At 41.9% G+C, this 27774-nt stretch overlaps 1 protein-coding gene and 1 long non-coding RNA gene across 2 annotated transcripts in view; one reads left to right on the forward strand and one right to left on the reverse strand.

The window, feature by feature from the left end:
• The window catches only part of AFF3 (ALF transcription elongation factor 3), a 316925-nt gene extending 305565 nt beyond the window's left edge, over positions 1-11360 (forward strand). Inside the window, exons 18-21 of the mRNA XM_058019201.1 lie at positions 2073-2166; positions 6128-6177; positions 6303-6517; positions 7944-11360. Coding sequence (XP_057875184.1) covers positions 2073-2166; positions 6128-6177; positions 6303-6517; positions 7944-8065 — 481 coding nt within the window. The 3' untranslated portion in view covers positions 8066-11360. The remainder of the gene's footprint in view (positions 1-2072; positions 2167-6127; positions 6178-6302; positions 6518-7943) is intronic.
• The window catches only part of LOC131080705 (uncharacterized), a 35372-nt gene continuing 9753 nt past the window's right edge, over positions 2156-27774 (reverse strand). Inside the window, exon 2 of the long non-coding RNA XR_009114190.1 lies at positions 2156-2831. This is a non-coding gene — a long non-coding RNA (uncharacterized LOC131080705). The remainder of the gene's footprint in view (positions 2832-27774) is intronic.

Here is a 27774-nt window from a genome sequence, read left to right on the forward strand (position 1 = left end):
GTGATGTACTTTTGTACCAACAGCTCGGTAAGTTCTTCTGTGGCTGACATTTTAGGCTCAGTAATCATAAATTTTATTTATATTATATGAAGGGCAATATGATGATGGGGATAATTAAGCCTCTTGGATTATCTATTAAATTGAGATTTCTAAACATATATGTAACACCTTAGATTCTACAGGACAGTTTCTGATTGCTAGTAAAATACTATAATGTTATTAAAATCAATTTTTAATTTAATATCATTGTAGTTAATACATAAAATACCTATTACATGGTTACTGAGTCTCAGTAAGTGGACATTTACAATCAGCAAGTGTGTTTTTAACATCTATTAACCATCTGTTAAAAACCCAAATTAAATGCATCTTTGGCTTCCATAAAGAAGGAGTCCTAATTAATCATTTGTATAAAAAGGAACAAAATATTCAGAGATGCTTTTTTTTTTTTTTAATGCCCTTTCTCTGTCACTGGTTTTCTGTTCCATGGGGAGGCCCACAGCATGCATTAAGTGGCGATTGCTTTAAAAATGCTTAGGTGGGAAAATGACTCAAGAACGGTTAAAAAAGGACATATAAAGCCACATTACAAAGGCTTGCTGAGAACTGCCGGAGCGCTTCGGTGCGTGCGGAGGCACATCCAAATTCAGGGAGCCGCTGCATCTGTTCCAGCAGGAGAAAGGTCAGCGCGAGGGAAAGCAGACGGAGCCTTCTCCGGGCGATGAATGGCAATCTTAACTCACCGTCTGCCAGCCAGCAGATGAGCTGACACCATTTGCATATGTGCTGTACCTGTGAAGGTGACAGAGGGAGAGCGATGGGGGCGGCTGCCAGCCCGCGCTCCCGCCCGCCTCTCCCGGGGAGACACTGCCCTCCAGCGGCCGCGGCCGGGACTGCGCTCCGCACTGAGCCCGGCTGCCCCCGCAGCCCTGCCTGGCATGGCCTGATTCAATGTCCGATTTCCAGGCGTTCGCTGAGGTGTGGGCAGCCCTTGGCCGCGGGGAGATGGAGAGCACTCTGCACGTTCACACTCAAGGCACCTTCTGGTGCTCCGGTTTGGCTCCTACACTAAATAGTGCTTTTAAAAACGAGGCCTCTGCTGCCAAAGGAAAAGCAAATCGCACAGGGTTTTTGCTTCAAAAGCAGCACAACTGTGGGGCACTTTCACACTTGCCCTAGTTTTCACACTTTTTCAATCTAAAAACCTTGCTGAGAAGAGGTGGTGGTGATTCTCAATTCAGAAAATAGACAGGTACACCTAAAGCCACTAGCAAAGAGAAGTGTATGCGTCCTGAATACTGACTACTGTGGTACATAACTATAGTCAATAGCCATTACTCTTATTTAATTATGTAGCTTTAAAGGTGTGTGGCACTCTGCAGACTAAAAAGGAGCACAGGGGCAGACAGTACCAGTACAGCACGTTGAGTTTTTCAACACACTGCTGATTTCCTTTGCAGAAAAAGTCAGGCAACTGGCCTGGGAATTGCCTCCAGGCTCCAACACAATCTCTGTTCTGGTTTCCTACAGAGAAGGTCGGCCACTGAAATCTGTGCCAGATCCAAGGTTTCTCTTTATCCCAGCCATCTCCAGCTGCTGGAAGAGACCACTGGGTGTATACAGAATACATCCACTGTTACTCGAGTTCACTATATCCAGGGTATTGCAATAAAGTCCCAAGATAAGATATCTCAAAAAGCTGTTTATGCATTTGCAAGTAAAAATACAAAAAAAAAGGTGTATGTTGAGTTTCAGGATGTCTCTTTTCATGGGATAGGCTTTTGATCAAGTGTGCAGACTTGAAGCCAGAATGAAGGCCTGGGAGCCCAGACCCTTCTGAGTATGGTTTGTTTAGTACCTCACTGGTAGCATTTGTCAGCATGACCTGCCCTGGCTGTAGTACCTAGCTCTGCTCATGAACCCAGGGCAAAGTGTGAAGTACTGCCAACAAATGGTGATAAAAACTGTAAGCAAGGTGCTGTCAGCCTTCCACTCTCTATTAGTTTGAGGATTTAAGATACTCAGTGGGATTTCTGTTCACCCTGTACTTTCTGCTCTCCCTTATATTCCAGTTACCGCTGCCTGGCCCTTCTGTACTGGAGGATGTTCCGGCTCAAGAGAGACCATGCAGTCAAGTATTCAAAAGCGCTTATTGAGTATTTCAAGGTATATTTTTTATGGCATGTTTGTAGATCAATGTTTTTACAGGAGATACAGCATCTTACTGGAGCAGTAGCTGTGCTGGGATTAGTTTTTCCCCTGTGAAGTCAGTGATGTTTTACCATAGACTCTCATGGCAACATCTGAGCTCTAGTTAGTTCAGTTATCTTCACAAGGGTCCCTCTTTGAAAAATACACACGGTGACCCTTCACAAAGGATGATAAATTTGTTGTACTAACAAACAGGCATTTTTAGATTATTCTTGGTCCATTGTCTAGTGCTATCCAGCTCTGTTGTGAATAGGTTTTGCAGATTTTGCTGTAAGAATCCCCTTCGGGATTACACTTCCCACGAGTTGAAGACTTTGATCTAGATCAGTCCTCAGATGGAGGCCTTCCATTCAGCAGCATCACTAGGTAGGACAGTGCAGTGGGACATCTTACCCAGGGAACTGTCAGAGAGCCCACGCTGAGTTCAGCAGGAGTTGTACAGCAGCATCAGAGGGCAGACAGACCACCTGTCACGTACTTGACATGGCACCCTTGGCTTCCCCTTCCTGCTTTGCTTCACCTGTTGCTGCTACCATTTTTCATTTCTGACAAAGTGAAACTTCTTGCAGTCAATCCATCCAGCATGTGATGTACAAACACAAAAATTAGCCTTTATCTTCCTAAATTAAAAAAAAAAGAAGAAGAATGAACATACAAGTGTCATTAAGACAAACTGCTTTGTGAGACCTGAACAGGCATTTGTCTTTGAACACAGGGCTCATCTGTTGGGGCTTTTTTTGTGGACAGAAGAACCTTGAAATGAAAAACATCCATCCTTTGATATTTTGTTAATAAAAAAATTCAAATACAGGCACGAATGCTTATGACCAAATTCTGAACACATGAAGACAGGGAAAAGAATTGACAGATCTGTTATTGTCAAATGGAAATTGAAGTCAATGTAATTGCTTCAAAAATTTATCAGTATATCATTCAACACATTCGGTTTCTCTAACAATTACTTGATTTCAGGGGAAAGAAATATGTGCCAATTGAAGTACTTTGTTTTTCTTGACCAGTTCATAGAATAGCTGTATTAAGCAGCTCTCAATCATGTAAAATATCTCCTGCTAGCAGACAGAGACTGTTTCACAGCAAACATAAAATGGACTTACACTCTACTATAGCCAAGAAGAGTTTGTTTCTTTGCAGAGCTCCTGCTGACACAATGATAGCATAGCTTCACATTAGAAAGTAGTCTCACCTTTAAAAGCAAAAGTGGAAAAAATCATCCATTTGCTATAATTTTCAGTGGAAAACAAGCCAGTTCTGCACTCCTTTCATATTTGGTATCTAAAAGCTTTCAAAACCAAGTGACATGAAATGCTGACTGCATTAAGAACTTCCTCATATATTATCAATCAGAGAAGGATTTTTAATCACACACTTGCAGGGAAAATTGGACATATTTTCCTTTCAGAAAATAAAAAAAATACTATTTAAATCTCCTTTAGGTGATTTATTTCCATTATAGAAAAAAAGTGCAGCAGAGAATTAGAAAGAAGGTCCAGATATTCAGGGGCCAGGCACATAAGAGAGAACAAAGAAACCAGGAGAATGGGTTGCAGTAGAGAAAGTGGTATAAGAAATCCCTTACAACATTACACTCTTTAGAATCCTTACCCCCACCCTTCTGGTGCAGAACTGAGAGGAAACTGAAGCAATATACCTAAAACATGAAAAAAAAGATGTGTAGGAAGTTGTACAGTAAGGCAGAGGTAGGTTTCATTACAGTGGAAGTATCCTTGACTCCAATTTTCAAATTGTCCTGCTTCCAACTCTGTAAGTAAACAGCAGGCGCTCAGTTTCCATTGCACTAGAAAGATGAAGACAAGTAGTTCTGAGAGACATCAGAAAAGAATGGGGGAAAAAAATAATCTATTCTGGAGCAGGTTCAAATGCTGAGGATTCCCAGGTTAGTTCTATTTAAGATGGTAAATGAGAAATTTTCCTTTTTATCTTTTCACACCTGAGCTTTTCCTGTCAAAAGGAAAAAAAAGAAAAAAGAAAGAAAAAGAAAACCCTCAGAAGGAAGAAGCCCTTGTGGGACACTCCAAAGCTTATTTTTCATGTCATGTACCTGGGACATTGAAGACCCAGTGTCAAAATGCAGGAAGAATGACAGGATACACACAATATTGGCATGATCACTACTAAAATACAGCCAGTGTTGGGGTGCACATAAAAGATGTAGAAACCCAAGAGGCAGTTCAGAAGACACATCAAAACTGAGAAAACAAAGTTTTTTAAAGAGAGGCTTAGGGGATTGTCCAGTTTGGTGCTGAATGGGTTAAGACATCATTGTGTACATGGAAACAGAGCTGATAATTTGCAGATTACATGCAGTTTTGCTGGCTTTGGACCAACAGAATCCAGAAGATAGCACTGAAGTTAGGAAGATTCAATCTTGAAACTGTGAAACACCATTTTTTTCTAATTATAGACGATAGACATAGAACAGGACAAGAAGAACAATAAGGAAGATAAATAGTGTCTAAGAATTTCTATATGACTATTTGTCCTTTTTAGAAGGAATAAAATAAGAGAAAAGATTTTAAAAGTAATTTAGATTCTTTCAGAAGTGCCATGATTGGTAGGAAACAGACATTGCAGATTGTGTGCACTACAGGATTACTCCTGGCCGTGAAATCCATGAACATCTGAAGCCCCTTGTTTACCATTTTCCTTCCTAAGCCCTGAGAGCCCTGAGAGACCAAGAGGTTTTGTACTGCTGGTACTGCCTGTAACTCCTGCAGTTTACAACCACTACAGCTTTGCATTTAAAACAGTATCCATAAACAGATCTCAAGCTGCAGGACTTTGGTCCCACATGGATGTCAAGAAGAGAGGGCTGTTCTCCAGCACAGAGTTACTTGCAGGTTCAGCTTCAGGGGAGAGAGCAAGGAGGTTCCTTTCCTCTGAAGAATCAGGCTGGCCATTGCTGAATGTGAGAGCATGGATGAAATGGACTAGCTTGGTTTCTTAGACTTCTTTCTCACAGCCCTAGGACTGAATCAGTCACTTTGGGACAGGGGTGGAGTTTTTCCCCAGGTCAAATGATCAGGAACCTGTGACTGAATTCCCTCCAGCTCCTGGAATTTTAACAACTAAAATAATTTTTAAATTATAAAATCATTTATCCAATCTCCATTACTGCTAGCACCTGAATTTCTCGGGCTTTGTAAATACAGTGCTTGCACAAGGTAGTGTGGTCTCTCCTCAAGCAATGAAATTCTTTAGCCTAAGAATATACTAGAGAGAGTCTCAGTGACTCCAGGTATACAAGAGACCCCACTAAATGATCAAATGGCCCCTTCTGGGGTTCTCTGGGGAATCCTTCAGCTATGAAAACCACCAATCTACATGGGCAGTCTCTCTGACCTTGTGAATGCTGCCATGTTTGGACCAAGGGGAACAGCTTCATAAGGAGCAATCATGAGTGAGATTTTTGAGCCTGGTGGTTAAAACACCCACCTGAGCTGCAGATCCTCAGATTCACATCCCTGTGGATGCCAGGCAGAGCAGATTTGCACAGTCTTGCAAGTCCTAGGGGAATGACATTTGTCATTAGGGGCAGGAGAGTGGGAGGAAATCCTTCTGATTTTCTTCATCACAAGAAATTCCAGCCTAAACTTTACAGAGTCCCACAGCACTTTTTGTTTTTTTCTGAATTCCCAGGATTTCTGTGAAAAATTTCCGTTTCACTTAATGTTTTTCTAATCAGTGCCTATGCCAGGGTGTTGAAAAGGCTGTTTCAAGTCTGTTCTGTAGCACTGCTTCATCATAACATCAAACTAGGCTGACTGGGTTTATTACTTCATGAGATGCAATTCCATCACTTTCTTTACATTTCTTTCTTTTCCTTTTGTAGTCTTATATAAATTATATGCATTGTGAATTACTCTTTCCTTTCCAGAATTCATCAAAAGCTGCCCAGAACCCATCTCCTTGGGGTGCCAGTGGAAAGTAAGTTGCACAGTAATCTTATATCAGATTGGCAGTTGGAAATTGTATATTTTTATCTGTGGTATGTTCTGATACTCTTGTGTTTTTAATCCCAACACTTTTTAAATATTAACACTGCTTTCTAGGAGCACAGGAACTCCATCACCTATGTCCCCTAGCCCTTCTCCAGTCAGTTCTGTAGGATCCCAGGGGAGCACGGGGGCCCCTTCCCCATCTCCTATCATCAGCATCCCGCAGCGCATCCATCAGATGGCCGCCAACCACGTCAGCATCACCAACAGCATCCTGCACAGCTATGACTACTGGGAGATGGCTGATAACCTGGCCAAGGAAAACAGAGGTGAGCAAGGCAAGGCAGTGGACTATTCTAGAAGACTGTCACATGATTTGGATCAGGAAAATAACTACTTTGATATGAAACCTGTCTGCAAAGTAGGATTGCAGAGATTATTTCTTTCTTCAGTCTGCTCCTAGTTTGTTCCAAAACAGCCCAAAAAGGCAATTTTGATAGCTGTCTTGCTCAGAAGAGCTGAGCCAGCACTTGTGACAGACAGGTCACAGACTTGGCTGTAAGTAGCACTTCCTACCATCTGTGCATTCTAGAGAGGAAGGCTTGTGGGAGGTAAGACATCTTCCTGCCCCCAAAGTCATGGAGCTGCATGGGATATGTTTAGCCAGATCAAGTCAAAAAGCAGGAGCACACCTCCTTTCTGCAGAAGGAATGAACAGCCCCTAGCCCTCCCCCATCCACAGCAGACACATTGGAACAAGGTGCCTGCAGCAGACTACTCTCGGGTGAACTGGTTTCCATGAGCAAATGCCTCAGCATCTGACTTGATGGTGAAGTATTCCTTAGTCTTCAGGCTAATTTGTGTATTTAAGGCAGGGACATGGGCAAGATCCAAGTCAAAACAAGGACACCTAAGTGAAGGTATGTAAATATGAGTTGGGGGGCTCATCTCCCATTGCAGTTGATGGAGCTTTATTCAATACCACCAGCAGTTCAGAGTGCTGTTTAGTTCACCCTGAAAGGTGTGTACTAAACAGCACACCTCTCAGGGTGTACTAAAAAGGGAGAGAGGACTACAATTTACTGAGGTATCGTTACCTAAACTGCCACTCCAGAACTCTCCTGCACATCCTGTGTTAGATCTGCCAGTCCAGGCTGGACATATGAACTCCCCCAGAGCATCTCAAATGGGCACTACATGTCTCTGAGTAGACAACGGAATTGTCCCTATCCATGGCACGGGCTTGGAACTGGCTGATCTTTAAAGGTCCCTTCCAACCCAAACCATTCTGTGATTCTAAGTCCTGACTGGCTAGTTAGCCAAATTACTCTTTAGGCTGGGTTGGCCATGTTGTACAGGCCTCTATTTCTCTGTCGTAGTAGCTTAAATATCTAGCATATCACAAATGTGTCACTGGACACTTGTGTATGGACTTTTTGATCTACTTGTCCTCAATCTCAGAATAAATATTGCCCCGAGTCTGTTTGCTTTATCAAGACTCAATGGAAATTAATGAAAAGCAAAGCTGAAGAATTCACTGCTTTGTTCGTTAAAAAGAAAATTGCTGTGCATCAGCCTGTAACATCATGAACCACAGGGCTTTAAAATTAATCTCCCCAGCACTAAACTTTCATTCCCATGGAATGTTCAGCCTGACTCAATTTGCAAGAGAATAAAATCTGTTAAAGAGTGACAAGTAGCAAATAAAGATTCACTCTTCTGATGCTGAATCCCTGCAATTCTTTTTCCCTGCAGATTTTTTTAATGACTTGGATGCATTGATGGGACCTATCACCTTGCACAGCAGTATGGAGCATTTAGTCCAGTACACTCAACAAGGACTTCACTGGGTGCGGAATAGTGCTCACTTGTCATAATGACTGTGTGCCATTCACATGGACAGTATCCCTTTCATGGATAATTCAGTTATTCTGGACACTGTGCTACAGAAATAGTCAGCTACAGCATTGATCCAAACAAAGGTGAATATTTCTTCAATATTGAGCAAAATTCTTCTGAGTGTAGACATGTATATGCACAGAGGTACAATATACAATGATGTCTCTTCAGAATGAATTGTTCTGTATCACTCTCCAAACATTTTCATACACTAGAAATACTACAAAGAACTGATCTTAATGCACAAACATACCCTTTCTATTCTTGTACTGAAAAACTCAGAAACCAAAATCTTATGGGTTGATTGAACCAAGTGCAATAAGCACAGATCCCTATTCAGGAAAGCTCACAATAGATTCTTAACTTTAAGCTTGTACTGAAATCCTGATGACTTCAGCAGAGCTTAAGCACATACACAAGGGCTTTCCTGAACTGGAATGAATGAGGGCAAATCATAGACATGGAGAATTTTTACTGCGAGCATGGACACGTCACAGAAGTTTCCATATTAATTGTGCCATCTCCCTGTCACTTCTCCACTGGAGCACAGAGAGGAGGTGTGTAGTCCACATTAAGTTGGAGAAAGACAGCATTCCTTCATGTGCAATAAGTTTCAACAAATTGCATGCATTTCTTTATCTCCTGTCTTTTTAAATAACTTTATGTCTCATTCAGCTCCTCACCAACAGTGCGACCTACAGTATCAAGCAAAAGGAAGGCCTAAAAACAGATGTGCTGGTAGGAAGAACTTAAAAGAGATGGTGCAAAATTGCATTCTGTTACTGACAGTAAATAGATAAGGAAAAAATATGGCAAACAGTAATCCACTTAGGAAGGAAAATGTGTTAACTTCGGCTGCACACACACACACAGACAGATATTTATAACAGTTGTTGGCTTTGCATAGGAAGGCTTCATCCTGCAGATTTTGGCTTTCATATCTTTTTCATCTAGCAGAAGCTTGCAACGTTTTCTTCCAGGCTGTATAGGAGCATTACATGCAATTTCCTTTATCTGGGAAGCTGAGTTTGCTGCTCATCAGGCTAAGAACTGTTTCCTATCATAATCCTCTCACTCCTCATGCATAATCCTCAACTAGGCTTTAGCGTTTCTTGATTTATGGGATGTTTTCAGTTCCCGTTGACAGGCTGTGTTTTTCATGCCAGAGAATTAATCCCACAATAATTGGAGTTTAATTTGGGTCAGATGAGGTCAAGGCCAGTTCATATCAACTGCGCTTGTACTCAGTGCATTTTTGTTCATTTTCAGTGGTTTTCACATATTTAGGGGTTCTTTTTTCTATATTGGAAATATTTTCTTTTGCAATCAGATTTGCTGCCTTTACTCAAATCAGCAGCTCCAGTGACTTTCAGTTGATTGTTCTTGTCAAAGGCATTAGTGAACCCTCTTACTGTTATTTTCTAATCTAATTTGCTTACATATTAAGAAATTGTGAGTACAAAACACACTTTCAATAGAAGATACAAGTAGAAGTAGCCACTGATACAAATGGTTGATTAATTGGTACTTGCTGCCTTTAGTTTTCCGTCCCCCATTTTTAAAGAGCTGCATTTTGAAGAAAAGATACCAAACAATATGGCACAATTTCTCAGTCAAATGTCTTTGGTAGCACAGACTTCATGTACCCCATGGTAAAGAGTGGGCTTATGAGCACACTGAGCCCCACATAGCTGTGTTTTTCTCACCATAACTCCAGCTATTGCTCAGACTCAGCATTCACTGTGTTCTCTGAAGCAGCCACCAAGGAACTGCTCAGCCCCAAGCCATCCTGGGCCAATATTTTTGTGCCCATCGGTGCTCAGATACTTCCCCCCAGGAGAATGCCTGTGGCTGTGGCCACCTCATAGTACGGACTTGAGTGTTACAAAGTGGCTGGCTTTAGGAGAGAACATGTACTTGCCTTTAAATGACAAAATACATGACCTCTGAGTCCTGCTGTCACCCTTAGCCCTGGCTGTCACCCACCCCAGAAGGAACACACTTTGTTTCGTCACAAGTATCGCGGAGAACTCGATCGGTGCCTTTCTGTTTATCACTTGCCTGATCTCCAGCCGTGGAAGGAAGTCTGTCAGGATTTGCTAGACTAGTAGCAACGGATTCTGTCAGCTGCTTCAATGCCATCCACAGGTACTGCAGGATTTCTCCTCAGATCAGGAAAGTGAAACTCCAGCTAGATTAGCTTCTGTTTTCTTTGACGGTGCCTATGATGTTTATCTTCAGATAAGTTTGGGGGTTTGGGAGCCCTTTCTGATATTTAATGTTGAGAAATTTTAGAAGTAACATATATTACTTGCCTTAAATGGAGTTTAGTTTTATTGCACATGTGGCATTTGAGTTTCAAATATGGAACTTTGAAGCATGTTTATTTTACTAAGATCGGGATATTTTTCTTAATCATGATGAACTCTTTGTATGGATATAATATGTCAAGAAACTTCAAAGAAATGCAAGAATTAATGGTGTTTTGTTGTAACATTTGCAAGTACTAAGCATCTCTGTAGATGATTGTCCTTTCCTGTACATTGCTCTCATATTGAGTTATCTCAGCTAAACTATTGCTTCCATGGAAATCTTACTGATTTTTCGTTTCTGTGCTGGCGTCATCTGTGTTGTCTGATGAGCACACTGAGCCTTAATTTCTGGTGGTGCAACAGGATGAGTGAATTAAAGGGTTTGGCCTTCTCTCCATAGGGTTTCTCACAGCTAAACTATTTTAGCAAGGTTATTTAGAATACTCTTCTGTGCAGGCTGTTTGCTCTGTAGGGTTGCTGCTGATTGGATGTCTGAATGTGGCACAGTGACAACAAATACTTAATTTCATCTTCTTAGGGACTGGTCTGCAAAAGTGCATGTGACTTCAGGTCTGGTCCAGTTAAGCATATGCACCACTTTAAGAACCTGAATAGTCTTAGGCATATCACACTGTGAGTCAAAGATGCTCTGTGTGTTTTGGATGGGACCAGAGGAGGCTGTCCTTTTTTGCAGTTCCATGAAACACACTGACTTAGTTTAATCTGCTGTGAAAGTCCAGGAACATGCAGGCTTCTTTAGACATAGCGACATTAGGGTTCAATTTTGGAAAAGTAAGAAGTAATTCTGTACAAATCCAGAAGGATTATGCCTGGAGGAAGAAGTCTGCTTACAAACAGAGACTCCTCAATCAGTAAGAGCTCATACAGCAATGGGAATGGATGCAAAGGAACTGTGTATTGCAGGTGGGCTTGACAAATCCAGAACAGCCTATAGGATTCTCACAGGCAGCAAGATAGCCTTAAACCTTTATAGTATGGCATGGTGGCATGAGTGTCAGGTAAGAACAAAGCATATGCAGAGGTTCAAGTGTGGTCAAAAGCCAGGCATAATCTTTCCTGTCATGTGGCAGGATACCCAAACCCTTGTTTGCCTATTTCTTTTGTTCAAATAACAGAGCTCCAAAGGAAGAGATTATAGTGAACAGAAGACCTTAGGTAAAGGAGGTTAAGAGGATCAAGCCCTAAGTGTAGATACAAACACATATGTATATACTGTAAATCTAAATAGTAATAAAGTCACTCAGCATGAAGGATATTACTAGTGCCTACCATTGATCATCAAGTACTCATCACTGAGCAGCCATATCACCTAAGAAGTGCAGTAGCTGTTGTCAAAATAATTTGTGTAGCTAATTAATTTATATGAAATGCACCTTTGGGACTGTGCCATAGTATCTCTTTTGTAATACAAATGTTCAACCATTTTTCATGGCTACTGTTTCAAATCTGAAATGTCAGGCTATCTTTTCTGCCCCAGATGAGAACATACACTTAGACCTGGCTAATCTGTACTTAGTTTATCTACCCAAGAGACTTTAGTAGTCACCAGCCTTAATGCATGTACAGTATATGCTATTCACTGACTTAGTTGTAGGTTTTAATCCAAATGAAATGGGAATTTTCAAAATGACTTGGATTAATGGCATCTGCCTAGATATCCCATAGATGTGACATTAAATGATTCATGATTTTAAGCAAGAAAGTTTGAATTTTATGTAAATAACAGTGGATGAATTCCTTGATCTTTTTACAAGACGATTTTTTTAGAATTAAAAGATTGTCAAAGCAATAGGTTTTTTAACTCTCCTAAATTTTTGGCAGGTCGTGGGTTCATGGTAAAGGCTATATTAAGAACATCTCCTTCTGCAATATGCCTTGTCTTTACATAATCCTCTTAATGCTAATATGTCAGAAAGAAATGTTTCTTGTCCACAGCAATGGCAACATTTCCCTCCCCCATAAAGCGAGAATCCTCAAACTAAAGAATAAAATCTCCTGGCACAATAGAAATACAAACAATGCCTGAAGTATACAGACTTGTTAAGGTAACAACAGAAGTCTGTCTGGCACAGACCTAACATGCCTCTCATTTTGTTATCTTTTGTTATCATTTACATCATATATTTGACTTGACTGTGTTTGAAACTAAGGAATTAGTCTAGTTTTCATGTCTTAAAAATGCCTGGTTGGTCTGATCAGTATCATAATGAGAACTGTTACATTAGGTTATGTGCTGTGCACCAAGGCCTGGGAAGGCATGTAACCATAGATAAATTTGTCAAAATGCATTCAGAAAAGCATTTGGATGATCTTATGTCTGGTATGTCTCAAAAAATGTGGAACTATGTCTCTGAGCCAATACTGTTAGCATGAAAAATTAGCTACTTTACCATCTCTCACAAACCTGCCATTTGCCCTCAAAAAGGCCAAGCCTCCATTTTCAGCATCACTGGCCCCAAGCTGTAAATTGCTCTTAAGGTTAATTAACAAACTGGGAAAGTCACTTTAGGTCCTGTTTGTGCTAAGCTGACTAAAGCTACAGAGAGGAAAACACTAATATTTAGAGCATCTGTTGGTCTTTCAAAAGGCTACGGTTTTCTTCAGTGAGATGGGTGAGATCCAGCTGGGGCTATTTCTTCAAGTAGTTCCTCTGCCTCCACTTGCTGTCTAGTCCTGTTGCTCTTGGTAGCCCACAAGTATGCCTGACTTTGAGCAGTGTTTCCTTCTTTGGCAGCCCAAGCCACCTTTCCAGTGGGGTGCTGGAACAGGGAGCAAGTAACTCACAGGTTGCATAAAGGGCCTGGCTTTTGCCCCCAAAACCAGCAACAAATACACCAAGGCTCCTTCATTTTTGCAGTTTTTGTAGCTTGAATTTCACACACTGCAGCTTGAAGCCCAGCCTTGTCCCTGCTGCTCTCAAAGGATTCCAGAAGGTCCAAGGAAAACAACAGAACTGAGGGGGGCTGGAAAAAGGGATTTCCTTTGTCCCACTTAGTCATTTTTGGGAGCAAATACAGTGAACAGCATGAATGATAAGGCAGTCAGGTCTCATGTTTCTCATATGTACCAACACAGGGATACTTAACATTTATCTGCCTCATAGGGCTTTATGAGAATTAATTAATGTTTGCAAATCACTTTGTATCCTCAGAAGGAAAGTGCTGTTGAAGAGCTATGGAAAAAACTGCTAAGTACACTGGATGAATTTCACCCCTGAGTCCAGAGCTACAAGACCCACAAAATCCTTAAATACTATATAAGCTCTTGGTGTAAGCACCAGAGTGTATAAAACTTGTGCTTAGAGCCAAGGGGTGTCACAGTCTAGGTGAAATTGCCATTCCCAGAGTATCTATGACTTGATCCTGGCAGAGAGCAAGAATCACAACAGTACATAATGGGACAAACAGCATAGATTAACAAAGTGCTGCATGGCCATCCTAAGAGTTTCAAATCTTTTTATGTCTTTAAGTTGCTTTGTATATCTGCAAAAGAAATTTGTACAAAGTATGTTCCTCAAAACAGCCTCAAGTGTTCAAATAATTCATTAATCCAAATCCAGCTTCACATAACTTCAGATCAATGGAAATTTTCTTTTAGCATGGTGCATTGCAGAGAACTAGTTGCTTAACAAAGCATTTGTTAAAATGCTTTTTTTTAAAAAAAAAGTCTCTAGTGACAAAATATGTGTCTGATTTTGATGCACAGTACCAGTAACCAAAGTGGGAAGTCAGAGATTGGTTGGGAGCACAGTGTTCTCCCAGTCTGTGTGGGAGTGACCTTCCCAAATCACACCATTGTTAGACAGTATCCCCAGAGCAGACTTCCAGCTCTGTTCTGACACATTACCCCTAGAAGTTATCAATAAAGCCCTTCACCAAGGACTGAACACCGGTCAAATCAACAAAATGTTTCTAACATGGTTCATGTTACTCAATCAACACTAACAAGTTCTTTCTTAGAAGTAGTTATCCTTTTCTCCTCCACTTGGCATTCTTATGCATGGAATTCTTACCCTGTCAACAGACTTGAAAGAAAACATTTCCTGAAGGAGCCAGCTAGGCATATATAACATTTACCAAAGGACAGGCCCTTCTTATTCTTTTTCTCACTTCTACTTTAGAATACACCTCTATTTAAAAAAATTATATTTTCCTTTGCAGTTTAGATTTATCATAGAATCATAGAAGGGTTCAGGTTGGAAGGGACCTTGAAGATCATCTAGTTCCAACCCCACTGCAGTGGGCAGGGACACCTTTCACTAGACCAGGTTGCTCAAAGCCTCATCTAGTCTGGCCTTGAACATTTCCAGGGATGGGGCATCCACAGCTTTTCGGGGCAGCTTGTTCCTATGTCTCACCACACTCAGAGTAAAGAATTTCTTCTTTAGATCCAATCTAAATTTACTCTCTTTCAGCTGAAAACTGTTTCCTCTTGTCCTATTACTACAGGCCCTAGTAAAGTCTTTCTCCATCTTTCTTATAAATCCCCTTTTTGTACAAAAAGACCACGGTCACTGTAAGATCTCCCCAGAACCTTCTCTTCTCCAGGGTGAACCCCAACTCTCACAGCCTGTCTTCACAGGAGATGTGCCCCATCCCTCTGACCATGTTCATGGCCTCCCCTGGACCTTCTCTAACAGGTCCATGTCCTTCCTGAATTGGAAACCCAGAGCTGGACACTGCACTCCAGGTGCTGTCTCACCACAGCAGAGTAGAGGGGAGAATCACCTCCCTCCACCAGCTGGTCATGCTTTTTTGGCTTTCTGGGTTGCAAGGGCATGTTTCTGGCTCATGTCCAGCCTCTCATCCACCAGCACCCCCAGGTCCTTCTCAGCAGGACTGCTCTCAATCAGTGCAGCCCTCGTCTGTATTGGTACTGAGGCTTGGACAAACTCAGGGACAGGACCATGAAATTCACCTTGATGGGCCTTGTGGGGTTCACATGAGGGTCCTCTCTCTCTCAAGATCCCTCTGGATGTCGAGGTCCCTTCCTGCAGTTCTAGATATTTTTCTCCTCAACTCCATCTCCTGGCTTGCGACATGCAGGACAAGGGAGAGTAGAAACTGGTCACAGGAAAAAGGTGAAAGGCAGCGCGGAGCTCTCCAAGCAGTTCAGGACCTTCCTGCTTTCTTCTCATTCCCACTCCATCTGTGGGACTGGCATCCACTTTCTCTCATTATTTCCAGCAAGAAAATTGAGTTCTCTCTTGAGGAAGGACAGTGAGTGCTGATGAGTCCATGCACAGTTTTTGACATCTCATCTCCTCAGCAGGGAAAGGCAAATGGGAGGGACCAGTAATCTGGGGACCAAAAGCTCTTAGTGCTGGTGACTCAGATACCTTGTGTGAAAGAGCAATGCAGCTGGAGGGGTGCCAGCAGCATCTCCTGGCCCAATGCCTTGGCCTGACTGTGCTACCAATCTACTTGAGTGGGCTTTGCCACTTCATGGCCCTGCAGTGGAACCAGCCGGAGCTGGTGGTCTCACCTGTACAATGCCATTCCTTAGGCCATGGAGGATACACAGTCAGCCTTGTAGCAATTCACGGGAATTGAATAGGAAAAGAAGGTGGAATGGGAGAGAAAAAGGATTCTGATTTAAACACAGAGGTTGGAAATCATCTCATCTTGTACTGAAGGTCTAAAATAAGCACAATTAATCTCACCCTAGAAATTCTTGTTTGCCTCCACTGGCTTAAAGGGAGTTAGGTAATGAGCTCAGATACAGAGGTGCTATAAATCCCACCCCAGGTTTATGGTCATACCTGTTGCTGACAGGAATGCCTGATGAAATTGGTGAATATTCAGGATGCACTGAGGCAGGATGGGGCTGAGATCATGTTGGGAGGGAGCACATATGCAGAAAAATAGGCATATGGTAAATACATTTATTTCTCAGATGTTTCAAGCATATATTTCAGACTTGGACCACTCTAAAATTTACTAGGCCTAATCCAAAGTAGATCCTTGAGAACTGAATGTGCACCTTTTTCTATTAAGATTACTGAAATATCAAGAAAATACATTTTACAGTTTACTAAACAATTGCAGGCACTTTTTCCTTATGTTGCCTGGAAGTAGAGCTGGCCTCCTTTAAAAAAGGAGAAAGTTTTTCTGTAGATGATGAAAGAGATGAGATTGGCTATGAGCCTAAGTGAAGCCAATATTACTCTTTTTTATGGAAATTCAACAGCATTTTCCAATTCATTACATGAAAATGGGAATTTCATCCATGATGAACAGCCCATAGGTCACACAGAGACACCTAAAGCTCGTGGCCTGCCAGCAGACCAGTGAATGCCACAGCAGCTCCTAGGGCTGGCTTCCCTTGCTGTTGGGGGAGGCAGAAAGAGCCCTGGTGTGTTGGGGGAGCAGCCAGGTCAAGGTGGGCTTGCAGCACCATTGTCTCTTTCCATGGATGGCAACAGGAGGAGCAGGAGCCAAAGCAGAGGAGCCAGGCAGTGTGAGAATTGCTCTCTGGGCAATGGTCCCTGGTCCTCCTGTGCAGGGGCATTGTTCCGTGCTGACCATGGCAGATGGAGACGATAGCCAGAGTAACAAATCATGGCTGTGCACACATACTGCTTTTGGCAACTCCCTGCCTTCCTGGCCATATTATTTATGGAAACCTGGACTGCAGTGGTGTCTGCTGGCCAGTGCTGTGTTGCAGTAGGCATCCTACAGAGACTCTCCTTGGAGTTGCCACCTTGCAGAATTCAAAAGTAAACCACACGGTGGATGGGTGAGGGAAACAAATGGGTGGGGGAGGCAGTACAGGGTGGGTGAAATAACAGGAGGCTTACACATGTCATTACTTCTCCTGCCAGTTGCAACAATCACAGGGTTCCCTCCCCATTTCCCATGCTGCACGTGGCACCAGTGGCTGAAAAGGCAGTGTGGCAATCCCAGTGTGGGATCAGCTGTTGGCTGGCAGTGCAGACAGCACACCACAAGGTACTGGCGCATTGCGACTCTTCCCCACCTCCCTTTTCACACAGTGAGCTCCTGAGCGAGGTTCCCTGGCCAGGTGAGCTATGCAGAGACCAGTTTATGACTAGAGTTATTTTTGTAGCAAACCACAGAGGTTCATTTCCATATTTCGTTTATAGCAACAAGCGTCAGCGGATTTTTTTGTAAAATTACTCAAGTGGAGATGGCTTTGTTTGCAGCTCATAAAATAACGCTCATGTTGCTCTCTGAGGATGTGCTACCCGAGGCCTCCCCCACCCTGCTACAGCAGTTTGTCTTTCTGCTGACCATAATCCCACAGTACGTCCCCATACAGCAGGCAATATTGTTTACACAGGTTAATAAACGGAGTATTCTGTACAGTAATTTATGCTGTAAAGTATGTACATATATTACAGTAGCAGTCACAAATGCTTTAAACTGCCTTATTTATTAGATTGGCTAGCATTTCCCCCCTTGCTCCAGAATACTTTAAATTATTTTTATCTTTGCATGAGGTATTTTTTTAGTTGCTGCATTTTGACCCAATTATTGAAAAAAAGGTTTTTAGAATAAATAAATATCTAAAATTTAAGTAGAAATAGCAAATTCACTGCCCATCCAACTAATATAGCTCTGATTATGATTACAAATAAATATGGTATACTCTTATCTGTGTATAATAGTATATGCCAGAAATCATATTCCACTTGTGATCAATACAAACAAGAGCTTTAGTAACTTTCACCTATTTCATTCTTCCATTGTGAGACAAAAATATAATAAAATACTTAATGTAAAATGTCCCCCGTGAGAGCCCTGGTCTTATTCCTCCCTCAGGCAAAACTCACATTGGCTTCAGTGGGAGATTTACCAAAGTACAACATAGGGACATTACAAAAATAAATATATGGCATATAAACAGTACTTGTGCTTTGTAGTCAGTCCTTTCCTCTTTAGTGAGAAACATAGGGTAAATGCTACATCTGTAATGCTCCTCTGTCTCACTCCTTCCCTTCTGCTCTACGAGTAAAAAACTGGGATTTAAAACCAATTGTATTTGTTCCATTTGCTCAAAATAAATAGAAATATTTTGGGGATCAGTTCCAAGCCAAACTAGAAAATAAAAGAAAATGTTGCTTTGTTTTCATGTTAAATTATGTTACGCAATTAAACAGGATAATGCATACAAAGGCAATGAAATTATTAATTACTTGTTTTACTGTTTGGAGATTTTGCTATGTCCACAGTTCATGTAAAACTCATGTAGCACAGTTTCTGGGATGGTGAAAAATCCTACTGTAATGTAACAGAATGAGCCTTAAGGATTTGTAAGAATAAGCACTTTTATATAAAAAGCAAATATTAATTCATCAGTAATATTACTTTTTTAATGTGACAATAAACCATGAAATCAACATCCTTCTGTCTCAATTATGCCTCTCTGTCTCTTTCATAAGCCTTTTTACAAGGGAAGCAATTGCTGGGTTTTGTGTCACAGCTTTTGAATCCCATCACAGTCACCTGTGTTCCTGCCTAAGTCACACACCCTCACCCACACTTCCTTCGGGCTGAGCTCATGAAAGCTTTGTACAAGGAAGGAGGAAAGGCTCTTTCATTACAGCACATCTCAGTAGCAGGACACCAGTTTTAACTGAAAAAAATAAAGATGTGAAGAGAGGCAGCTCTCAGGGAGAAGGAGAGCAGTCACTGCTACATTTTAGTGAGGCACTGGATGAGCACATCACCAATCCATACTTTTCTTTATGCAGATGTAAGAAACAAGCCCCTGTCCTTAAGAGCAGTAACATCTGTAAGTGGTGCCAAAGCCAGCCATGATTTCAGCAGTTGCAGAGCAGCACTTCACAATTTACAGCCACTGTTACAATAAAACCACAAGAAATACAAGTCACTCTCCAGCCTGCCTTCCCCTGTCCTCACACACACACAGACGCAATGTTTACCAACTATTTCCCAATTCCTATGGCTTCTTCCCACGCAAGATTGCCACTTCTTAGGAATACTTATTCCATATTTGGGCCAAAACTTAAATGCTGCTTTTTTAACATGGCTGTTTGGCAAGTGGTGGAGTCTTGTGGTTCTTTTCTGCGCCATCAATACCTGTGGAGTCAGGGGCTAGACATTTTCCTACTTCTTACTGGGGAAGACATATTTTTCCAGGCAGCATCTGGAGGTGGAACATCTCAGGTGCAGCACAGAAAAAATGACCAAACAATGTTCTGCACTTTGATGAGTCACCACCATACACAAACCCGTGCATTCAATGGACTGTAATCATCACAAGCTGAAGCACATAAATGGAGATCTTTGGTGCTGATGGTGGAGAATGGATTTCAGGAAGTGACTATGACTCATGATGGGCTGACACATGGCATTGCTGCTCCTGATCACTGCCAGGAGGCTGCTGCAGGGACAGGAGAACAGGCCAGGAATGGTCTGCCCAGGCGCTGGGAGATCACTTCCCCAGGCACTGCCTGCAGCAGCTGAGGAGCTGATGAACCACACACAGAGGGACAGCTCCCCATAGCTGTGATTCCAAGCCCACCAAGGCTCAAACTGAGCCCACTGCTATCTCCCCACCAGTGCTGGTTCAGTCCTACACACCAGACACAGGTACATTGACTTCTTCCAGTTAATGGAGCTCCTTTTTTTAGCACGGCTTCTTCCTCTGAACACCTCAGCACTTGGCTCGTAATCCTGTAAAATATTCAGAATATGCAGAATTTTACCTCCTGACTTGTTCCTCTTAAACTTCCTCTTGCCGTGTAATTCAAGGTCAGGAAAGAAATTAGACACCCCTGAGCTAAAGACCTGGAGGGCTCATTACAATGATGTAGTCTTACTTCCCAGGAAAACACAGGCCATAACATTTCATCAAGGGATTTCTTTATGAAAGGCTAATAACTTGATGAAGAGAAGCCTAACCTTTTATTAAGCGCCCAGTCTTAATTTAAAGACACAGAGCAATGAAGAATTTACTGCAGCTCTTCAGCTCTTAAAATTCTGCCCCAGTGTTTCACTTTGAATGGTATCAAAGTCGTAACTGCAAAGTCATAGGAAAAAAAAACAAAACAAAAACAAACAAACAAAAAAAACTTCAAAACTTGAAGATGGAATATGTGTTCTGAAAGGGGAAAAACAAGGGGAAACTTAGAATTTAGGGGAGTTTCTGTTCGCAATTTGAGGAATGTATGCATAGACAGTAGTATTTGCTATTCTGAAATAAATTAGTCTGTGATCTTGTTCACTGAACATGCAAGCCCACAAGAAAAAACACAAAAGGAAACATTGCAATAAATCCAGATGAAATGCAGGCCCTGTTATCATACATTCACATTTGCATCAAGCTCACATTCACAATAACATGATTCTTAAATTTTCTTTAATTTAAAAATAGGAACCAGCAGCACATCTCAACGTCCCTTAAAATGAAAGCCAGGCCACTCAACTGCCTGGATAGGGATTATTAGCTCGAAATCTCCCATCCTATAAGGAATTATAAATCAGTAGAGATGTACTGTTACAGTGTCTCCCAGGACCATTTATGCAACTCCTGTCAAGTGTGAATTTGAACTGATTTGATATTCTGTAGTCATTTTTCAAACACCAGTGTTACAAATCAGCTATAAGAAGCTAAGGTTACATATGTCAAGAACTGTGACTTGAGAGCACATATGCCTACTTGCAGTTTAAAATAATGGGGAACACAGTCCTATATATACAGATCTTTCTTTTCCTTTTCTTTTTTTCCTGCTCCCTAGAAAAAAAAATGTATTAGCCACACAGTGCTATGGATTGCTCATTATTTACAAATCCTTGCAGGTAAGCAGAATGAACACTAAGCACAAGGAGTACATCCATTTTGGAAAGCCACTATGGGAAGCATACCCATCTTTAAAAGACCTCCCTGAGAGATATTCCCCAGCCTTCTCACTGCTGTCATGCTTCTCAAAAAGGACTAAAACCAAGCTTTTGCAGCCATGTTCACTTAATGGTTTAAGCATTGTTAGCAGACACATCGTTTCAGGTGCCTGGGATCTGGATGACTTGGATGCACCTTCACTCGAGGGAAGAGCTCCTGAATCCAGGCAGACAGCAGTGCCTAAGCAGGGCAATAATCTCCAGTCCCTTCTACATTATCAGTACCTGATGCAGAGCCCCAGGCAAGACCTTCCATCCAGCTGGGTTGAGAAAAGTACATTCCTACAGGTGTTCCTCAGGATAACAAACAAACCTCTTAGGAAAAGAGTGAGCCGGGCCATAGTTCCAGGTTGGGGGTTTTGGGTTTTTGTTATGGGGTTTTCTTTGCAGGCAATACAGCAGGAGTTTTGTTACAAACTGAAAACAAGCCTTAACATAAACAAGCCCTCTCTCAGGATGAGACCCTGCTCCGAGCTGCCCATTGGGATCAAGTACTTATTTGTAATACTGGTGTTTGAAAAATGAGCACAGAAAATCAAATCAGCAGAAACTCTCACTCCCAACACCAGCCACAGTGCACCCTCTGCCAAGGGCCTGGGACCTGTAACACCACACCACCTGTAACACCAAATCCTTATGTCATTATCGCACATCGAACACTAGCAGCAGCCAGTAGGAAAAAATGAACTAGGGTCAATGGTCCTTTAATGTGATTAATAGAGTATTACTTAGTGGCATTCTAAACTCACTGATGAAGCAGAAAAAAAATAAAAGAGGAAGCTAAGAGTGATAAAAGTTCATTGAACTTCAAGGATAGAAAATATAAACAAGGTGTCTGCTTCTGCAAGTGAAGACAACCTGGTCAGTCTGGATTCAGTGAATTGTTTTTATAGCTCTCTCCATGATGCTGAATGGACTAAAAGATTAAAAACAGGTTTAGATGAGGCAGACATAACTTGATCTTGTTTCATCAGAACATAAATTTTGACTGGGGAGGGATTTAAATATCTAAGCTCAGGTCTCTAACTAGCTTGAGCTAATAGTTTCTAATCAAAACAAGGTATTCTTTGCTGTGTATGAAGTTATTTGAGTTAAAACATGGCAAGAGTGGAGGATTTAAGCTGAAATGCTCTAAATGAAGTATACACGGCAATTTTTTCTGTACTGGCTGCTTTATACCAGGCTCACAAAAATCATCATCATCGTCCAGAGAAATCCAAAAGAAGAGGATAAAGCTGTCCTGTCTGTTTCCAAGCATAAGACAGGGATAAATTGATACCCACTTCACATGCTTTCATAAAGCTCCTGTAAAAGCACGAATAGGTGCTTTGAGATGATAGAAGGCAGTTGGAATGCTGAAAGCAATCCAAAATTCTCTTTTGATTATAGATTTATAATGCATGCTTTCTGAAAATTTTACACTAAAGAAACAGAAGTGACCCAACTGGGTCTGCTTCTTCAGTTCAGCTGTTCTATTCACCTTTCATTTGCCTTACCGGTGCCAATTTAAAACATGTGGGTCAGGCACAACTGGCTCATAATGAAGAAATGACATTTGGATTACATTGCATTTATGTAAGTATTATTAAATACTCTCATAATTATTTAAGAAGAAGACTGCACTAACCGGTGTCTTCCTAATTTTAAGTAGTGTTGCAAAGTTTCCACCATCTTAGTTGTCCTCTCTAAAATAACCTGGACAGATTCTAATTCCACTACAGCTCCATTTTGAGCAAGACAGCAGAAACAAAAACTTTGGATTTCAGCACAAAGTATCCCAGCCTCAGCACTGAACCCCCTCAGCAGCATTTTCCCAGATAATATTCTTCAGATTACTTCTGAACATCATTCAATTTCCAATTCACTCACAACTTCCTACCTGTGAAAACTATTCATTTCCAAAATTACATATTGATATGAAAGACACCTTGGTTTATCTAGCGAACACAACAAAATAGCACTGTAGTATGAAGTAGGCTTAAAAAATAAGAAACACTTGAAAGTCAATTTATTTTTTTTTTTTTTTTGCTTCCAGACTGTTTGGAGCTTTAGTTGTAGAAGACAGAACGGTGCAAACAGGGCCTCCATACAAAAACCATGGCCCACAGGAGAGGCACCTTCAACTCCAGAACTCTGAGAGAGCTTTCTGCACTGTCATAACAGGACAGGAAGATCATCTATTTAACTGAGATGCAATTTAGTGCCTGGCACCCCTGAGAGCCCTGGAGGTCACTGTCTAATGCTGCATGAATCATCTGTGACTTTCCAAGGAGCAATTCCCACAAGCAAGGAAGCACAGCCAGAAAATGAGTGCCTCAATACCAGAGCATTTAGCACACAAAGTGAAACGTGTAAGGTGAAGTAGTTGTGGTTCTTTTGACGTGGAAGACACAAATTGGCTTTGATAGATCTACAACTCCATGTACCAACCTGGGCTGAGTGGGCTGGAAGGGATACACCTCCTGCTAAATATCAAGGGGAGCTCCACCTTCATTGTGCTGCTCGTGCTTTCAGATCCAGGTACATCTTCCAGGCATAGCATGGAATTCCAGATAACCCTGCCTTACTACCCTTCACTGCATCTGGGACATATTACCAGAAAATTAGACTTTTAGAATGTTCTGAATGACTATAAAGAGGTAATAATAGGATATCTTTAGATTGGCATGGAAAAGCTCTTACTGTGAAGACAGCATGGACAGTGTGGGCAATGCATGTCAAATCTACTAATTTATGAAAAGGAAGTCATAAATAGCTTAAGGATGGCATAAAACCAGACATATAGCAAAAGGAAGTATTGAAAAGGCTTTTTCAATTAAGGGTAAGACCTTTCTTCTTGAAGTGGTAGAAAAAAGGGTCTAGGAAGGGGAGATAAGGTCAGGTTATCAGATAATGCAGTCTTCCTGGGTGGCACGATATCTGCCAAATTAAATGAGACAGCATGAATATTGGAGATGCCAGACAGGAGCTAGTTACAGTAATTAAGGTCTGAGGTGCTGAGCTCAGCACCAAATGCCTAAAAACCAGTACAGACAGCTCAACCAAGACATCTGACCAGGGTACAGCTGCAACCCACACAACTAACAAGATATTCACCTACTCGGTCAGCACTGAATTCTCCTCTGGCATACTGTCCATGCCCCTCCCCAAGCAGAGAAGATCCTGCAGAGACAAATGGAGAATAAGAATGAGCGAGTTGGGGGTCAGAGGGTGTAAAGGTAGAGGCAGAGACTATCACCAGAAGAGATTGAAAGGAATGAGATTTGTTTATCTCAGAAAAGAGGCAGATAGGAAGGCACACAGTAAGATAAAATACCAAATACTCTAGAGAAGAAATATCTGACATTTTTCTCTAACTTGCTGCATAACACAAGAATAAAGGAACATTCAATGAAATGAAGACCTCATGCATTCAAAGCTGATCAAATGAAAGTCTCTTTCACATAATGTGTAATTGGACAGTGGAAGATATCACCACAGGAAGCACTGAGGTCAAGAACTGTGCAGGATTCAAAGAAGGATTGGATGGCTATATGGATCACAGGAATATCCAGGCAGAACAATTATGCTAAACTTTGGAAAAAGTAAAAAGACAGGCTTTCAGAATTTAAGCCAGTACCTGACTACAGGAGAATTAAAATAAGGTTTCTATAAGGGCAGATTATCCCACATCTTTCTTGGAGGTCCTTCTGTCCTTGCAAGAAGTTGATGCTGTTCTCTTTAGGCCAGAACATCAGTCTGCATGAACTACATGATTTCTGTTTTCCCACTTCCACATAAGCTTTAGAGGCACTGAATAGCTTTGTGTAGCTGCAATAAAGTCAGCAAATTAAAACTCTTCTTTTTTCACTAGTGATACAGCCATGGCACCCCTTGCAGTTAATCAGCACAAGGTGTTTTTATCTCAATTTCCTTTTTCATAGTGTGGCTACACCTGTGGAGATGCAGCCTTGCAGACATGGAGCGACAGCATTCGCTACCTCCCTCACCTCACCCCAGAGACAAGCTCAGTCTTGTCAGCTCCTTTTCACTGTCTTGCATTCCCCCTTACAGAGGGGGCAAAACTTGATCAGGACCTGAGCTTAATCCAGTAGCAAGCTCTCTGTTGGGAGGTTTGTGCAAATGAACCTCTAATTTCCTGACAATATACCCTGAATACTGTCTTCTCTGGCCATTGTGCTAAATGGAAGAGCCCAGGCCTCCTATCAATGTCCATGCAGTTAACCAGTGTGCTCTAAACCATGTCTGCCAGCTTCAGGACCTCAGGGCTCAGCAGGATATACAGGCTCCATCCAACTCCTGCAGCAGTGGCAGCAGTTCTGTATTTACACCACACATACAGCAGTTCTGTATTACACAGCACAAGTCAGTAAATTTACTTCCAGTGCCTCTCTAATCCCCGCCCAACCAGGCACTATTTTTCTAAGCATAGACAGTTTCCTATGCTATCCTGTAGTTTCCCAGACAGGCATAGGCACCTGAAACCTATTTAACTGCAGTTTTAGTGCTTACATACCCTTTTGCAGGTATTCCTGCTTCCAGTTTTTCCCTCCTTCCCTAGCCTGGTAAACTACCTGTTGACCTCAAATTCAGCCTGTTGCTGTCCCAGCTTTTCACAAGCAGTACAACAATCTCTCAGCTTTTCACAAGCCCAACAATCTCTATCTTAACTAGACCTGAAGGAAGACAGGGCAACATTTACCTTCCTCCTACCCTTTTCTCCTCTTTGAATGTGGTTTGGGGGAACCCACATTCAGTATGGCTTGTGTGCAAAGGTTGTTCACTCTATTAGCGGGCAGATAGGTACAGCTTAGGAATCTGCACAAACAGAATCCAAATAAAAACAAACCCTGAGGCCCTGAGGAGAGATTCTTCCCTTAAATGATTTTTCTACTTTTATCTGTGTCTTTATTTGTCCTCCTGCTTGTTCCACAGGACATCTCCATGTACTGCAACTGTGCATCATTCACTTGACTGAGTTATGTGCTCCTGAAGCTGTATTTCACCATAGCCAGCTCAACAGAGTCAGAAGGTAGCTGTCCTTTTCTTGTGCAGCAGTTTGTGAAGCTTCTGCTCTCTGCTCAGTACCACTTTCTTAATTTTTACAATCTTGTATTACTACAACTATTTTCTGGTATCTGTACTGATCATTACTGTAATTTTAAAATCTCTTTAAGGTCTCTTTGACCCCTCAGAATGAGCCTCTTAACTTTGCCTCAGAACTGAAATCATTGAAACCATTAAGGGTTTAGTTGCTTTATAATGCACCTTTCTCCAAACATAACCTTCCTGAGACAGTGACCCATGCTCCAGGCAGTAGTCTGGGGCCTAATAACCATTTTCCAGGGGACTGTATTGCCTCTTTGGTGGTGCATTATAGCTCACTGTTCCATCGGTCTAGTGTCTTGTTTGCCTTTTTTATTGCAGCTGTGCACTGAAGTGACGTTTCCTATGTGCTTTTTTTCCACAGTAACCCCTTTCTCCCTCTGATCAGTGTGTTGAATGTAACACCCACTCCCTACATTTGCTCTTTGTTCCCAGACTAATTACTTTTCATTTTCTACACCAAGCAGCATTTGCCATCTGCTGGCTCATCAACTAAATGATCCAAATCCCTTTCGAATCCGCTTGCATTGTTCCTTATCGCTTCTCTGTGCTTCCAGTTTTACCATCCAGCCAGTGGAGATTCCTTGTACACAGTGCTCAGCTGAGGCACAGTAGCAGAGAAATGGGAAACCACATGATCTTCTCACACCTAGGGCAGAGCATCCTGCCTACATTTGCCACTTGCTGCATTCATATAGAAAAGAAGGGTTCCCTTTGGAAAAAATAAGGCTCACATGTGCTTCAGCCTGCTTGAGATAAAGGATGGCTTTAAGCCCAGGCCCTGTGCTGGAGGACAGTGCAAGGCAGTCTCTTACACCAGGGATCCCAAGACAGGATGCAGCTTTCAGAGACCTTATCTGGTGTCCCCACACCAAGATACAGCAGGTACTCCACTGCTCACCTCACAGCTCCCATAATGTGTCCTGAAAGAAGAGGCACATCTCCTCACACCTTGTCCTGTTTGTGTGTGCACATCTGCACATGGGGAAAGGGGAAAAGGAAAGATGAACATGGAAACAAGATGAGATTTCACTCATACAGAAACCAGCACCATCACAGCCCTACAGGCAAAAGTATCATTTTCCTCTCAGCCCATCAGGGCAATTTCTGAAAATCCAGCACAAAGGCCTGATTGTGGGTGACCCAATTGTGACTTTATGGCACCTTAAGGGAGAATACAAAAAGATATAGACAGAGACTGTTTGCAGGGGCAGGTAGTGACAGAACAAGGGGGAATGACTTCAAAGTGAAAGACAGTAGGTTTAGATCAAATACTAGGAATAAATTCTTTACTGGGAGGGTGGTGAGGCATTGGGACAGGTTGTCCAGAGAAGCTGTAGATGTCCCATTCCTGGAAGCCCT

The sequence above is a fragment of the Melospiza georgiana genome, chromosome 2 (genome assembly GCF_028018845.1).
Source record: "Melospiza georgiana isolate bMelGeo1 chromosome 2, bMelGeo1.pri, whole genome shotgun sequence".
In the NCBI taxonomy this organism is placed as follows: Eukaryota; Metazoa; Chordata; class Aves; order Passeriformes; family Passerellidae; genus Melospiza; species Melospiza georgiana.